The 15,846-nt window shown below is 40.1% G+C and overlaps 1 protein-coding gene across 4 annotated transcripts in view; it reads left to right on the top strand.

The window, feature by feature from the left end:
• The window catches only part of LOC137342002 (paxillin-like), a 140,069-nt gene extending 127,737 nt beyond the window's left edge, over positions 1 to 12,332 (top strand). For all 4 annotated transcript variants that reach the window (XM_068005574.1, XM_068005573.1, XM_068005575.1 and 1 more), the window contains 4 exons: positions 626 to 799; positions 1,284 to 1,365; positions 5,295 to 5,443; positions 10,493 to 12,332. In XM_068005574.1, the coding sequence (XP_067861675.1) occupies positions 626 to 799; positions 1,284 to 1,365; positions 5,295 to 5,443; positions 10,493 to 10,759 (672 nt within the window). In that variant the 3' untranslated portion in view covers positions 10,760 to 12,332. The remainder of the gene's footprint in view (positions 1 to 625; positions 800 to 1,283; positions 1,366 to 5,294; positions 5,444 to 10,492) is intronic.
• Positions 12,333 to 15,846: the final 3,514 nt, after the last annotated feature.

Below are 15,846 nucleotides of genomic sequence, written 5' to 3'. Positions count from 1 at the left end.
TCAATAGAAATAGCCTACGGTGCTGGTTTTGGGTGGGCGCTGATGGCTTGCAGTTTGATTGGTCCATTCTCATTGCGATTAGTAGCACGCTGTTCAAAGTTGTGCCTGCTCCGTATAGTGAAGCATTTTTTTTATGGAAGAAAGGAAATGAAAGACTGTTGCTGTGCTATCTTGTTTAATGAGTACCCATAACAGTATGCACCAGTACTGCTGTCAGTGTAACAGTAGAAGACGCAGCTGCAGTCATGAGGTAGCTAATCTATTTAATAAAAATTGAAACAACTGAAAATACACTGTAGGTCGGTCAGCATCTGTAAAGAAAAAAGACAGGTTATTGACGTTTTGAGGTGTGTTCCCTTCATCAGAAGGGGTTGTATTTGTATTTTTAAAACATTTACTATTACTCCACCCAGGAGTAGAGCACTCTGCCTCCTTGGGCACACCATCTAGTTGTCTGGATGAGTACAGACCGTATAACCATTTCAAGAGTGATATAACCTTGATTAACAAAACTGCTTGTTATATAATTGTAATGGGGCACTAGCTAGGTGTATTTGAGCAGGTGGGATTCTTTACTGCTTTCCACATTTGTAAAGCACTTTAAAACTGATTTATTTTCCGTCAGGTTGTCACTGCGATGGGACGTACCTGGCACCCAGAGCACTTTGTTTGTACCCATTGCCAAGAGGAGATCGGCTCTCGGAATTTCTTTGAACGAGATGGACAGCCATACTGTGAGAAAGACTACCACAATCTATTCTCCCCCCGCTGTTACTACTGCAATGGACCCATTCTGGATGTGAGTATATTAAACTGGTCTCATTTTCAAAATGCAATGCCTAATCCTGTGAGGGGCTGAATAATGAGGATTAATTACTGGGCACTTTAACTGCCAGTGACAAACATGAACAAAGCTCCAAGGGGACAGTATTGCGTCCTGTATTCCCTTGGAATAGCATTCCTCTGCTACAACAACAACTTGCATTTATATAGTGCCTTTAACATAGTGAAACATCCCAAGGTGCTAGAAAAGAGATATTCAAGTTTCATTGTTTTGTTTTTGAATTTACGTCAAGACTATGGCATGGAGCAGTGCCAGGCTTGGCAATTAGGAGGGGGACAGTTTGGTGGAGCCATGCTATTCCTTATTGTGAGAAATGAGGACAGTGCAGTGAAGCTGAAGCTTTGGCCACCTGTGTTCAGCAGATAAGTGACTCTGTTGCTGTGGTATATGCTGCTGCATTTGCTCTACTGATGGCTTCTCTTTATTTTCTATCTTACAGAAAGTGGTGACAGCACTGGATAGAACTTGGCATCCTGAACACTTCTTCTGTGCCCAGTGTGGTGCCTTCTTTGGACCAGATGGTATAATGCTATCTCTAGTGTTTTCTGTCTTGTGTAGTTTGGCCATTCCAAATTCTGATTTTTAGCACCACAAAATGTAATCGCTAGCACACCATGCATTCCAGAATCACTTTTAAGCTCATACCATTTTAGTGCTGACCTTGCCCTGTGTTGGCCAGGCAGCGTGCCATGCCTTCACCATGTTGGATGAGTTATGAAGACAGGACTACTAATTACATTTAATCTTTATACTCTCAGCAGATCTGAAGAAATTTCAGGCTATCTGGGCCGGTCATTTTTTTAAAGTTTCAAGCTTGTGTGCCATGAAGAAAAACATTAGAATAATATGCTACTTTTATGTCCGGTATTTATGGCACCTACATAATGTAGCCACTTGTCCATTGCGGCCAATTATTTCAACCCCAGCCAAAACCTTGTATGATATTTTATATAGTCTTCCTCTGTAGGAAGACTTCTATTACATGTTGCAGCATTTAATCTAGCCAATTATGGGTTTTCTTAAGTAAATTCAGCTATATAGAATGGCCAGCTACCATCAAGTGTTTCCTTGATTTAGGATTCCTGGTTGATGTTAAGGTTGATTGTGTTCCAATGATAGCAAGTTGTCGGGATTGTTGAACAAAGCTGCCAGAGCACTGACAATCAGTGAGCATCTGCAAGCACATTTGTGTATGGATTTTGACTCCGATGTACTATGCAGGTTGATTTTTCAATCAAAGGATTAGAAAAATAACTCTGCATGAGTAAGCAATCAGTCTTGAGTATGGCGACAGTGAGTTGGAGGAAGGATATGAAAGCGCTGTGCGTGGACTCTTGTCTATGCAGACTCTGGCTGTACAATGGAGTCACTGAAACAAATCATGATGGACGAATATTATGAAACTTTCAACTCAGTTCTCTGTTTGACACCCTTGACTAATCTGCCTGGACCATTGGGTGACTATGATAGTGGTTTGCCTGTTTAACTAAAATAAAATACCATTTAAAAAAATTTTACTTGCCAATCTTCCCTTCTTTCCTCATTCTCCATTTTTTATTTTTATTACTTTCTTTCTATTGTATTTAACCTAATTTATATCTATTCTATAACTTTTTTTTAATAAAAAAGTTTGAACTCTTTTCTTTAAGCCTCCTATTATTTTAGAGGTGGGAGCAACGTAGAAACCTAGAAAATAGGAGCAGCAGTAGGCCATCCGGCCCTTCGAACCTGCTCCGCCATTCAGTATGATCATGGCTGATCCTCTATCTCAATACCATATTCCCGCTCTCTCCCTATACCCCTTGATGCCTTTTGTGTCAAGAAATCTATCTAGCTCCTTCTTAAATATATTCAGTGACTTGGCCTCCACAGCCTTCTGTGGTAGAGAATTCCACAGGTTCATCGCCCTCTGAGTGAATAAATTTCTCCTCATCTCAGTCCTAAATGTTCTACCCCTGTATCCTGAGATTGTGACCCCTCGTTCTAGACCTCCCCACCACAGCCACAGGAAACATCCCCCCTGCATCCATTCTGTCTAGCCCTGTCAGAATTTTATATGTTTCGATGAGATCCCCTCTGATTCTTCTAAACTCGAGTGAATACAGGCCGAGTCGACCCAATCTTTCCTCATACGACAGTCCTGCCGTCCCAGGAATCAGTCTGGTGAACCTTTGCTGCACTCCCTCTATGGCAAATATGTCCTTTCTTAGGTAAGGAGACCAAAATTCTACACAATACTCCAGGTGTGGTCTCACCAAGGCCCTGTATAACTGCAGTAAGATATCCTTGCTCCTGTACTCAAATCCTCTTGCAATGAAGGCCAACATACCATTTGCCTTCCTAACTGCTTGCTGCACCTGCATGTTTGCTTTCAGTGACTGGTGTACAAGGACACCCAGGTCCCTTTGTACATCAACATTTCCCAATCTATCACCATTTAAATAATACTCTGCCTTTCTGTTTTTCCTTCCGAAGTGGATAACTTCACATTTATCCACATTATACTGCATCTGCCATGTATTTGCCCACTCACTCAACTTGTCTAAATTGCCTTGAAGCCTCTTTGCATCCTCCTCACAACTCACGATCCCACCTAGTTTTGTGTCGTCAGCAAACTTGGAAATATTACATTTGGTTCCCTCATCCAAATCATTGATCTATATTATGAATAGCTGGGGCCCAAGTACTGATCCCTGTGGTACCCCACTAGTCATTGCCTGCCACCCTGAAAAAGACCCATTTATTCCTACTCTCTGTTTCCTGTCTGTTAACCAATTTTCAATCTATGCCAATATATTACCACCAATCCTATGTGCTTTAATTTTGCACACTAACCATTGTTAGTGGGACTTTATCAAAGGCCTTCTGAAAATTCAAATAAACCACGTCCACTGGTTCTCCCTTATCTATTCTACCAGTTACATACGCAAAAAACTCCAGTAGGTTTGTCAAACATGATTTCCCTTTCATAAATCCATGCTGACTTTGTCTAATCCCATTGATATTTTCTAAGTTATCACATTCTTTATAATAGACTCTAGCATTTTCCCTACTACTGATGTTAGGCTAACCGGTCTATAGTTCCCTGTTTTCTCTCTCCTATTTTAAATAATGGGGTTACATTTGCCATCCTCCAATCGGCAGGAACTGTTCCATATTCTATAGAATTTTGGAAGATGACAGCTAATGCATCCACTATTTCCATGGCTACCTCTTTTAGTACTCTGGGATGCAGATTATCAGGCCCTGGGGATTTATCGGCTTTCAGTCCCATTAATTTCTCCAGCATTTTTTTTTACTAATACTAATTTCATCTAAAAAGATTTCCTATGATTACCAGAAAAACAGCAATAAACACCATTTTCATTTAATGGCAGTCCAGAAATATAACAGTTGATGTGGTTGCATCATAGATGTAACCAGGTTAATCTCTGATACTATTTGTCGATGTCAAATAGAACAGCTGAGTTTTATCCTCCAGTATATCACTCGCACAGTCACAGTCTATGGTGGGTATCTTGGGTACACCTGAAGCTTGGTAATTATGCTCTATCCCTTGGCAATGGTTTTGAATGATCTCTTCATTCCTTACCTAAGGTCAGCTGGATACTTACATAAAGTAGCAACCAGGAGAAATTATCACCTTCTCATGGTTAACAATCCCCATAACAATTCCTCCTCTTTGTATCGAATTTGAACCTAATATGGAACACATGCTCACATTCTTTGGTTTCCACACCATGGTGCAAAATTTCCTCTGTGCTATATGTAGTGAAATTATAAGTATGAATATAAATAACATGATTAAATAACATTTACAATTCTGCTGAAAATGAAGAGGAATTTTTTCCTTTATTACTATCATTTACTTTAACTCATCAGAATGATCCAAAATGTTGCTACGTAACCATTACATTATTAAATTTTAATAAAGATGTGATTGTTTTTTTAACGGATAAAATAGTCAAGAATTTGCTTATTACAGTTTATATCATGTACCTATTTTCTGCTTACTCCTTAACACCACTTGAATTCTTTGGCAACGAGTGAAGTAACTAAACTTTGCATCTGAGGGTCCTAGTAAAGGGGGGCACTGACCTTGGGGAGTGATGGTGGCATTATTCTCTCAGTCACTTTGGACATTAAGGAGTGAGATTCACTTTCTGAAGCTGCACCAGATCACTAATTTTGTATCATGTTTTCAAGACGCTGCAATTCGATTTGGGAATTTTTAACAGAGGCATCTTCCATTAGTCTTAGCCCACTATTGGTCATTTTAATAAGACATCTGCATTTTTTAAACTTTTTTTCATTGTGGATTCAGTTTGGTTGACTTCAAGAACAGTAGCAATTTCAGGGATTTTTGTTACGTTATAGTGAGTTGGGATAGGGTGAAACTGGGCTTATCTCGAAACCTGCTACAGTAACGTCTCCTTTCCTTTGTTTGCAGGATTCCATGAAAAAGACGGGAAGGCCTATTGTCGCAAAGATTACTTCGACATGTTTGCCCCTAAGTGCGGCGGCTGTGCACGAGCTATTCTGGAAAACTACATCTCAGCCCTCAATTCACTGTGGCACCCAGAGTGCTTTGTGTGCCGGGTAAGAAAAGTCAGACATCCCGAGTGTATGGCCCAAAACCTATTGTTGAATATTAAAGCAATTATTATGACTTGGATGCTGTACATTAGTAACAGTTTTAATTTTAAATGAAATACAAGACAGTGTATTAAATAAATGTAGGAATAGAGAATAAGTACATCATTTTACAGCAGTTCTGTTATTGGCATACCATTAAGGCAGTTTTATTGGATCTGCTGAGTAACTTAAGTACGTGTCAACATTTGAATTGCAACAGAATTCGGTTATAGTGATAATTTTAGGCGGTAGCCCAAATGACCACGATAACCGACTGATCATCATAGACAATTTCCAATGTATACTGCTGAACATAGCTACGTAGTGCTGGCCAGTGCTTTAAACAGCTTATTGATGCATTACTCAGAATGTCAGCACTGTTGATTCTAGGCTCAGCTGTTAAATACTGTTAAGTATTGAGCACTGCTTCGCTCAGACAGCTGCTTTTTGCCTGAAAGTTAATGAATAAAAAGGAGGACCGAGATTCAAAAGCAGTGATCAGGAGCAGATGATGAGCAACTGATTAACAAGTTATTTAGTGTTCATTGTTTAAACTTGGCAGTACTGTTCATCTGTTCAACAGCAGCGGGGATTACGGCACAAAAGCAGTCAGTACAACTGATAGAAAATCCACAGAGTTAATGTAATGGGTTTTGGCAAGTGATATATCTACGTGACCACTGCAAACAGTAATCACTAAAAGGAGATTCCATTGTTATATAGCTTCAAAGATCCTGCTTCAGTTGGAAGGTCTGTCCCTTTTGGAAGGTCACGGAGTTGCAGCTCTGCTGATGACCCTGAGAGTCTAGGATCAGTCTCGTGGTGTTGGTGATGGTAGTGGCATGCTGGAATCGCTTCAGTTTTATTGCCTCCTTTATCGTCCCAAATAAGCTATTAAAGGTGAATGTCACGCTTAGCGAGCAAGAGAAGTACTTTCAAAGTAAAGTACTCTTCCATCTCCCCCCTCCCCCTCCTCCGAGAGCCTGTTCAAAAGGAAGAAGAAATTGTTAAATTAAAATATCTCTTACCTGACAGGACATAGTTTAAGTTCTGCCAATAAAGAACAACCTTGTCGAAACCTGCCATGTTAAGCCTTCTGGCTGGTCTCTGATGGATGGATATGTATGTGTGTGTGTGTGTGTGTGTGTGTCTCTCTCTCTCTCCCTCCCTTAGATTTGCTAAGAGAGTGTGGCTTGGCAATGCTGCATCCAACATGGGGAGCCCTGTGCATATAGTCTGCGCCTTTGATAAGTGTTGCCAGTGGTATAAGAATCAAGATTACTTGTAGCCCTTATTGTTTGAATAAAGTTATCCTGCATGCACTATATTTTGCTACCACTTTCTGCCCCTCTCCAGCCCCAATCTTGAAGACCTTGCTGTGGGTTAATGTCTAGGTTTCCCAGTGTTTGGTTTGACCAAGATGCTAATCCTCTACTTAGCATGTTTGTAGTACTGTGGTATAATAGGGTGCATGTTTCCATGTTCTATTATGCCTGTTAAAACTTGTTATGTTTTAGCCAACAGTTTGGTCTCCTTGCTTGGCTATGTGCTGTTTTAGTCTCAAAGGACCCAGATGTCTGTTCCAGGGCTAAGGAGGGGTAAAATCACAAGTATCCTTGTGATTTCTGTTTTCTAAAGCCTACCTACATTTATTAAACTTGAAGCTACAGAATTGAGTTGGTTTCTCTGTCATCTGTTGTCTGCTATTTTGGTGAATTACAAAGTCTGCATTACACTCTGTCATTTCTCTTGTCTGACATCACCCACAAAAGAATCTGAGGTTTCCTTTTTTCCCCTCATTCCAGCCACGTCCCCTGCATTCCAAACCCCACTTGTATCCTCCACCAACTTTGATAGTATGATGCATAGACTTCTGCCTTGATTACTACTAATATTGTTCCTTGATTGAGGAATATATACTGAGTCTGTTCTACCCACAGAAGACCGCTACACCTTCACAACTTGCCCTAGATATAATTTTTCCTTTGTAATCGCTGTTAACTTCACCCGTAACATTGCTCTTCTCCAACTCTGCCTCAGCTCATCTGCTGCTGAAACCCTCATCCATGCCTTTGTTACCACTAGACTTGACTATTCCAATGCACTCCTGGCCGGCCTTCCACCTTGCACCCTCCGTAAACTTGAACGCATCCAAAACTGCTGCCCATATCCTATTTCGCACCAAGTCCCATTCACCCATCAGCCCTGTGCTTGCTGACCTATATTGGCTCCCAGTTCGGCAATGCCTTGATTTTAAAATTCTCAATCTTGTTTTCCAATCCCTCCATGGCTTGCCCCTCCCTAGCTCTGTAATCAACTCCAGCCCTACAACCCTCCGAGATCTCTGCGCTCCTCCAATTCTTTCCTCTTGTACATCCTTGATTTTCATCGCTCCACCATTGGCAGCCGTGCCTTCAGCTGCTTAGGCCCTAAGCTCTGGAATTGCCTCTCTAAACCTCTCTACCTCTCCTCCGTTAAGATGCTCCTTAAAATAACAACAACCACTTTGCATTTATATCGCACCTTTAACGTAGTAAAACGTCCCAAGTCGCTTCAAAGGAGTGTTATCAAAACAAATCTGACAAAATTTATGTTTAACCAGCTAGGCTTTTAGTGGTAGATGAGTTGAGGAGTTGATCCAAGGACTCAAATTCATAATCAGAAACAGACATAACAGGGTACAATGAGAAAAAACCATTCGGCTCATCCAGTTGATCGGGTTCTTTTGGAGGAAGTTTACAGACTGTTTTCCGTTCCCGAATTCCCTTAACCTAACTCTGTATCTCCACAGGTGTCAGCCGTGGCTAAGTGGTAACACTCACACCTCTGAGTCAGAAGATTGTAGGTTCAAGTCCCACTCGAGGGACTTGTGCACCTAAACTAGGCTGGCACTTCTGTGCAGTACTGAGGGAGTGCTGTCTTTCAGATGAAACGTTAAACCAAGGCCCTGTCTGTCCTCTCAGGTGGACTTAAAAGATCCCACTGCATTATTCGATGTGATGTTTGTGGGACCTTGCTGTTCCCAAATTGACTGCTGTGTTGCCTACACTACAACAGCGACTACATTTTGAAAGTACCTCATTGGCTGTAAAGTGCTTTGGAACTTCTGAGGTCGTTAAAGGTGCCATATAAATGAAAGTTTTTTTTTTCCATATCTGCTAAGAGTAAATGTCAGGGAGGTATTTTTGAGTGTAAAAGATAAAATGAATAGCAAGGATTACAACTGCATGGGACAGTTCCCTGCAGTAATGCAGTAAAACTGTACCTACAACAGAAAAATTGTCCCGAGGAGCTCAGTAAAAGTGAAAACAAACCCATGAAAGAACTGTATAAAATATATGGATGACAGTTCTGGAAAGCAGTTGTTCACTATAAAAGACACATAATACTGTCTCCTTCATGTTAGTAATGCCTTTAACTACAGTTAAAGCAATAATATTTCTCAGTGATGGCCACAATCATACTCCCCTTTGTACGTGTGCTGTATTTGATAGCATATTTTACAGTACTGTACCTTTTATATTCTCTGGGTTCAGTTATCAATGCGCTCTCTGTTAGCTCTAACCTTCATGCCAGAACTTTGTGATTAATAATACAACCGCCTATTTTTATGAAGTGTGCACCTGGTGTGTAGGTGATGCTGGCGTTAGTAACCTTGGTGCTTTCCTACAATACTGATGGCTCACCCCCTACATGGAAAACCCAAAGGACTATTGGACAGGGCACCACCTCTTCAGTTTTATTGCACAAAACTGGTTTTAGTCTTTCAGACATAAAAATGTCCTAAACTAATGTCAGTCAACAGAATATTTTGTAGCCTGCTGTATTTTTATCTTAATTCCTCCATTGTAATGCCTGTCTAATTTGTAATTTTGTAATGCCTCTTTTACAAAAAGTCTTAATTCCTTTGTTGGACAAACTTCTGTGTATTTCCAGCGTTTTCTGTTTTTATTAATAAAGTGGTATCCTTGTAAATGACAAAAATTTGGGGGACTCAAATCCTTTATTCAGAGAGAGTTGAGAAAATATGTATGCACAATAAAACATATATATGTTCAAGACTTGTGTTAAGCAGTAATAACCAGCCCAAAAAAGATTAATTAAATGTTTGTACTAACACTTTTTTAATGAAGGCCATTAAAAAAAATCTTTAGTCATGTCTGTCTCAAATCCAAAGTTCTGGCGACTTTAAACCCAATCCTTTTTCCTTTAAAACTCATGCAGTCCTCCTAAATGGATGAAAATAGTAACAAAAAGAAACAGATACAGATCAGGGAGGCCATTTGGCCCAGCCAGTTCATCTTTCAAAACACACCTACAATTCCCCCCACCCAATTTTCTTTTTTTTTGAGTATGTTCTATGCCTAATCTTTGAGCAGTTTTAGTTGGGATTTTATTCTGTGGTGGTTACATTGCCTTGAATTTTCCAAATCCAAATATGTACCTGTGCAATAATTTATTTTTTTTATTCCTGACAAAACTTTAATTCTTGTGAGCAGAGTTTGACCATAAATATAAAATGATGCATGTCATTCTATTCAGCCAACCTCTTCTACACCTGTACGCACCTTTATGATCTTAAACAGTATAATGAAATAATTTTTTTTTTAAAACTCACACTATCTTGTTTCCTGAAAACCTCATTGAAACAATAATTGTGGGATGGTTTATAATGTATCTGTGTTGGCAAGAGGATAGATGGGGCTGAGTGCTTCGTTATATAATGTCTCATTGGAAAACCTTTAAGGAGAGATTTTCACATTAGCGTTATTAGTCTGGTGTGGAATGTTGGTGTCAAATTATAACCTAATATACAGTCTTTATTAGCTCTCTACACTGACACACATTGAGTATAGGTCAAATGTATTCATGGCGTGACTCAATTATCGATATGCGAAGTGTATAGTCACTGTACATGACTATGCTGACAAACCCAGTGTACGGTCTGCATGTGTTGATGGCACTTCTGTTACAAAACCACCTTTTTAACATGTGATTTTCTCTTGTTTACAGGAGTGTTTCACCCCATTCATAAATGGCAGCTTTTTCGAACATGAGGGGCAGCCATACTGCGAGATGCATTACCACGAGCGTCGCAACTCACTCTGCTCTGGATGCCAGAAGCCTATCACAGGCCGTTGTATCACCGCCATGGGGAAGAAATTCCACCCAGAGCACTTCGTCTGTGCTTTCTGCCTGAAACAGCTCAACAAGGGCACCTTCAAGGAGCAGAATGACAAGCCCTACTGTCACAACTGCTTTGTCAAGCTCTTCTGTTAGACCCATCCCACCAACCAACTGTCCAATTCAATCATTCCTGCAATTCCACAAATTCACACCCACGCACATGATGCCAATCGAACAGACAACTCCAGCTTTTAGAGGTAATACAGATCTTGGACTGAACTAAACACTTATTTTCTACATATGTCACCTTTCCTTTACAGAGACTGAGAAAAGACAAGCTCCTCTGGATGAGGTGCTGAGAGTGCCATATTTCCTCCCAGGTGATGAATGCCAAACCAACAGCCTTCTGTGGTAGGCTGGTTGAGGAGTTGGCAAATTCCAACGACTGGAATCTATAATCAGCAATAGAACATAAATTGCAATGAGAAAAGACCATTGATATCAATCCAGCTCAAACAACTTATTAGATTCTTTTTCAAGAACTGCACAGACCATTCTAACCTCGCAACATCACTGACACCAACCCCAAGAGTAAATGTCACACAGGTGGTTTTGTGTAGTAAAGATAAACTAAACACTGAGTACTATAACTGCAATTGAACAATCCCCTGAAGGACTCGGTAAAATTAACTACACCGGAACAATCCTCAAAAGGAACCCAGTCAAACTGGAAACCAGCCTCCAAGGAACTGTACAAAACGTGGATGAAGTTGATGGAAAGCAGAGGTATCTTTTGAGAAAGTTCACTTTGTTGTACACCTGTGTCTCCTCGATGTCAGTAATGCCTTTGACTGTAACTGAAGCAATAATATTTCTCAGCGATGGCTACAATCGCACTGTCCTGTATAGGTGCACAGAAGATTCTCCTTCTGTAGATGTATTTGATAGAATCTCTTACAGTACTGTACCTTTTTATCCTCTGGGTTCAGTTATCAAAAAGATCTCGTAATTCTGAACTTTCATGTCAGAGCTTTGTGATTTTAAAAACATGACAACCACTTTTTGTAAACCACACATCTGATGTGTAGGTGATGCTAGTACATTGTAAAATTGGTAATTTTTGTGCTTTCTTATAATAATGACTGATTCTTACATGGAAAACCCAAAGGACTGTTAGACAGGACACCGCCTATTCACTTTTATAGCACAAAAATGTTTTGTCTTTGAGGCATGTCCTAACCTAACGTCCGTGAACAGAACATTTTGCATTTGTGAGCCTGCTGTATTTTTATCAAGTTTCTCCATTGCCTAATTTGCCAATAATTTATCTTTTTATGAAAAGTCTTAATTCCTGCTGTGGAGTTTTTCGGGTCTTCCCTGATAATGTGTCATAATATTTTGTCTTTCATCTTATGAGTAATTCATTTTTAAAAACAATGGTAAACAGCAGAGATCAGAAGCATTCTAGTGCTATTTTAACAGCTCACACTCTGTCTAATTGAAGCCTCACTAAACCGGTGTTTACAATGTATTGAATTCAATTTGCCATTAAACCAAAGGGAATCACTTGAGAATGAGAGAAACTGTTTTAAGGAAATAGTCCTGATTCCTGCCCTCTGATCAGTGATAATTACCTATGTTTGACTACATCTTTGTACATCCTTTAATCATGGCTTACACATATAATCTCATGGGTTTTTGCCAATAAAAATTGCTTTTCACTTTATTTTAATTGTTGGCTTAATTTTATTCTGTTTAAAGGGTCTAAATTAACCTAGTATTGCTGCATAAAATATCTACTCTTACAATCGTCCAGCTGGAAGCTGGTTGGTGCAGTTGGATCATACATTTTTTTTAAATTGAGAAACCTAAATGAAGGACCATTGTCTCCAGTGCAGGGTATCACCAAATTTGAAGAAACAAGGTAAATCTGGAAGAAGCAATTACTTGAGGCCAATCTTGGTTTTTAAAAGCCTGAAGAGTTTGGAAGGAAGGAAACACTGATGAGAGTAAAGAGTTCTGTAGTTTCCAAGAATATGCTCGAGTAGGAGACCATGCGCTGAGTCTTGATTTCAACACAGTTGCAGGAAAGAGAAAGAGTGCATATAATGTATTTTCAGCTTTAAAAGAACAGGTGAGTATAGTTCAGAGCAGCATTGACAGTATCAAATAGAAATAACAAAGGTTGCAACAAAGAGTGAAAGAGGTTAGAGGAGATTATATCAGACAATAAGCATTTTCTTGTATCCTATCCAAGAATGTTAGCTGGTGGAAGAGACTCCCCAGAAGGAGCAGTATTCAGGTCTTGGGTGGATTTAGACATTCTAGGGTCTTAAGAGTTGTCGAGAAGAAAGGAATTGTTTAGCATGAAAGAGTAAACTGAGCTATGTGGAGGCAGCTGTAGCATTGGAGGAGATGTGGGAGTTCCATTTGAGATCAACAACTACTTAAATTTCTTTAGTGCTGCTCACATGTAGCAGAATGTCTCAAAACATTTTACACTGAGGAAAACACAGTTAATGGCAAGCATGAGGGAAAATGGAAAGGGGTTAGGGTGAGGAGTTTAATTCATGGTCAAAAAGAAGGGTTTGAAAGTAGAGAAGGAGGTGACAAGGCAGAGAGAACTATACAGGGAATTCCAGAGAACAGGAACATAGTAGATGAACAAGTGCTCAATGATGGAGCAGAGGGCAAGAAGCAGCCCAGTATTAGAGGTGTGGAGAATGTGTGAGTGGACATAAGGTTGGAGGAGATCACTAAGGTAGTGTGTAATTAAGCCATGGGTAAGAGATGGGGCAGAGGTATGAAGATGTCTTTTTGATAACAGTGTGGATGTGGGGCAGGCAACTAAGTGCAAAGTCTTAGTAGTATACCAAGATCAGGAGGCAAAGAGGCCTTGAAGGGACTTCGGGTGGAGCCATCAAAGGTAAGAAGTGGTAGAAGTTGATTTTAATTGCAAGAGCTTTCAAGAGTCAAAAGAATCAAAATTTTCATTACTGCATCAAAAGCCATGGAGATCAAGATGTAGTGATTCAGCCATTGGAGGATTTGGGATCTAGAAGAAGTTGATGGACACAAGAATGGAATCATCAGCAAAAAATGGATAGAGTTGGACGATGAATGGAGCAAGTAATTGATATGGAGAATAGAGTGGGAGAGTGTTGAAGAATGCTAGTTGATAGAATCAGCCATCAACTACAGCACAGAGAGCAATTTGAGAGGAAACTGGATATACTTGAAACATCAAAACTATCCAAAGGAATTTGGCTTATCTTGCATACCTGTTTCAAAATTTGGGCTTTGCTTTTAATCTTATAAGGACATTGTTAGGCCTTTGATATGTTATTGACCCATGCTGACACATCTAAACCATGGTTGGAAGGCTCCACTTGCAAAATTGTTAATCTTACAAGCTTTGGAACCTAAAAGCCTATGTCGAACCTGATAATGTTTTGATCATCTGTGTTCAAAAAACTGTTCTAATTTGCTATTTTCAAAGAGGAAATGGGGGTAAAATTCCTTACATGGAAATGAAAATCGGGCGGAGTGTATAACGGACGGACGATTCGCTACCGCTTGTTTTGTGCCCATGCTTAAGTTGAATTTTGCCCCCATGTCTCAAGTTGGATTTAAGAAGTCGTAAACCCAAGAACAACCCAGTCATTTGGTTCTTTTTAACTGCCCACGTTTCTCAGGATTTAAGCATTTAAAACACAGAAAATGTCCTATCTCTTTAAGAATCCCTAATAACAAACAAAATGGAGTTTTAACTCCATCCTATCTTTGTTGGATTCACTCCAATTGTTCTATTGGTGACCAGAACTGAGAGCAGTATTCAGGAAGCTGCTTGACCAGAGAGCACTGCACACCTTTAGCATGATGGCCTCAGATTTTCACTCTACTGATTCAGCAATACAGCTCAGCATTCTGTTTGCTTCATTGATCCCTAATCTGCAATGCCTCGGTGCTGTAAGTGCTGAGTCTATCATCACTCCCAAATCTCTTTTAGCCCCTCCCACCTAATTTGACACCTTTCCAATGATTAAATAAATATTTTCCAATGTGTAACACCTTGCACTTACCTGTATTGAAATTTATCTTGGTCCTTGACTGCTTTGCCAGTCTCTATTACGGGGAGCGGGCAGGAAACTGGACATGAAGCTGAGTTCGGATCGGTCAAGGTCCTGTGGGTGGCGGAGCGGGCCCAGGGACTGAGTGGCCGGGTCCTGCTCCTACTTCTTGTATTCTTTAGATTTGAGGTTAGGATCAGATCAGCCATGATCTTATTGAATGGCAGAGCAGGCTCGAGGGGCCGATTGGCCTACTCCTGCTCCTATTTCTTATGTTCTATTGCCCCCCCACCCCTGCTACTTGAGGATCATCTTCAAATTTGACCAAGTTGCATTGCATTTCTGGAAAATAAATAAATATGCCTGGAATTTTTACAGGGCTTCTGCCGATCTACTGCTGTAACTTTGGTGTAATCTATGGCTAAAAACATAATTCTACATGATTTCTGCAGAGGTTCTGCCGGAGCTATGGCAGAAGGTCAGGAGAACCCCGCAGAAATTCTGCCCTGTGGTGTTCACCTTATGCTTTACAAGTAGATAAACAAATCTGAGGATACAATGGGAAGCAGCACTGCTTTGGCTGTCTAGCTGTGGCTTTTTGTCACTTTATTGTCTTATCACAGATCATGTCAAATTTGATCATACGACGGTCTCTTTCCCAGGAGTATCACTATGCCATTGCCAGTATGGTATCTGGAAAAGTAAGGATCAACATTTTTTTTTACCAATTTGCATCATAATTCCCTTTTGCTTTGTTGGTCGTTCAATGAAAACCAATTTCCTCTTGAATTTGCCAAAAATATCCAGACGCATCCAGTTATTTTGCTACTGAAAATTTGGTCCAATAATCTGTGTGCATTGAATTTATGATGTCACCATATACTCTGTGCACTGTATGTGGTATGTTGATGTCATGGGTCTGATGTGTGTACGTGTCTGGGACTAATTTTCTGCAGTAAAGAAGCAGAGTCTTTGCAATTAGTATATTTTAAAGAGGATCTGCATCTTTAGTCTAAACAGCTTGCTTGAGTCGTATCCCAAGCTGTACAGTGCATTTAGGAACAAGAAGTGCTTTCAGGACCTGCAACAAATGCATTTTGAGAGCAGGAAGGTGTGCATGTAGAGCTGGAAGAAGTGCTTTAGATTAATTTTGTGCTTTTCTCTGACAGT

This window comes from Heptranchias perlo, chromosome 25 (assembly GCF_035084215.1).
Source record: "Heptranchias perlo isolate sHepPer1 chromosome 25, sHepPer1.hap1, whole genome shotgun sequence".
NCBI classification, from domain to species: domain Eukaryota; kingdom Metazoa; phylum Chordata; class Chondrichthyes; order Hexanchiformes; family Hexanchidae; genus Heptranchias; species Heptranchias perlo.
This window is presented reverse-complemented; position numbering and strand designations above follow the sequence as displayed.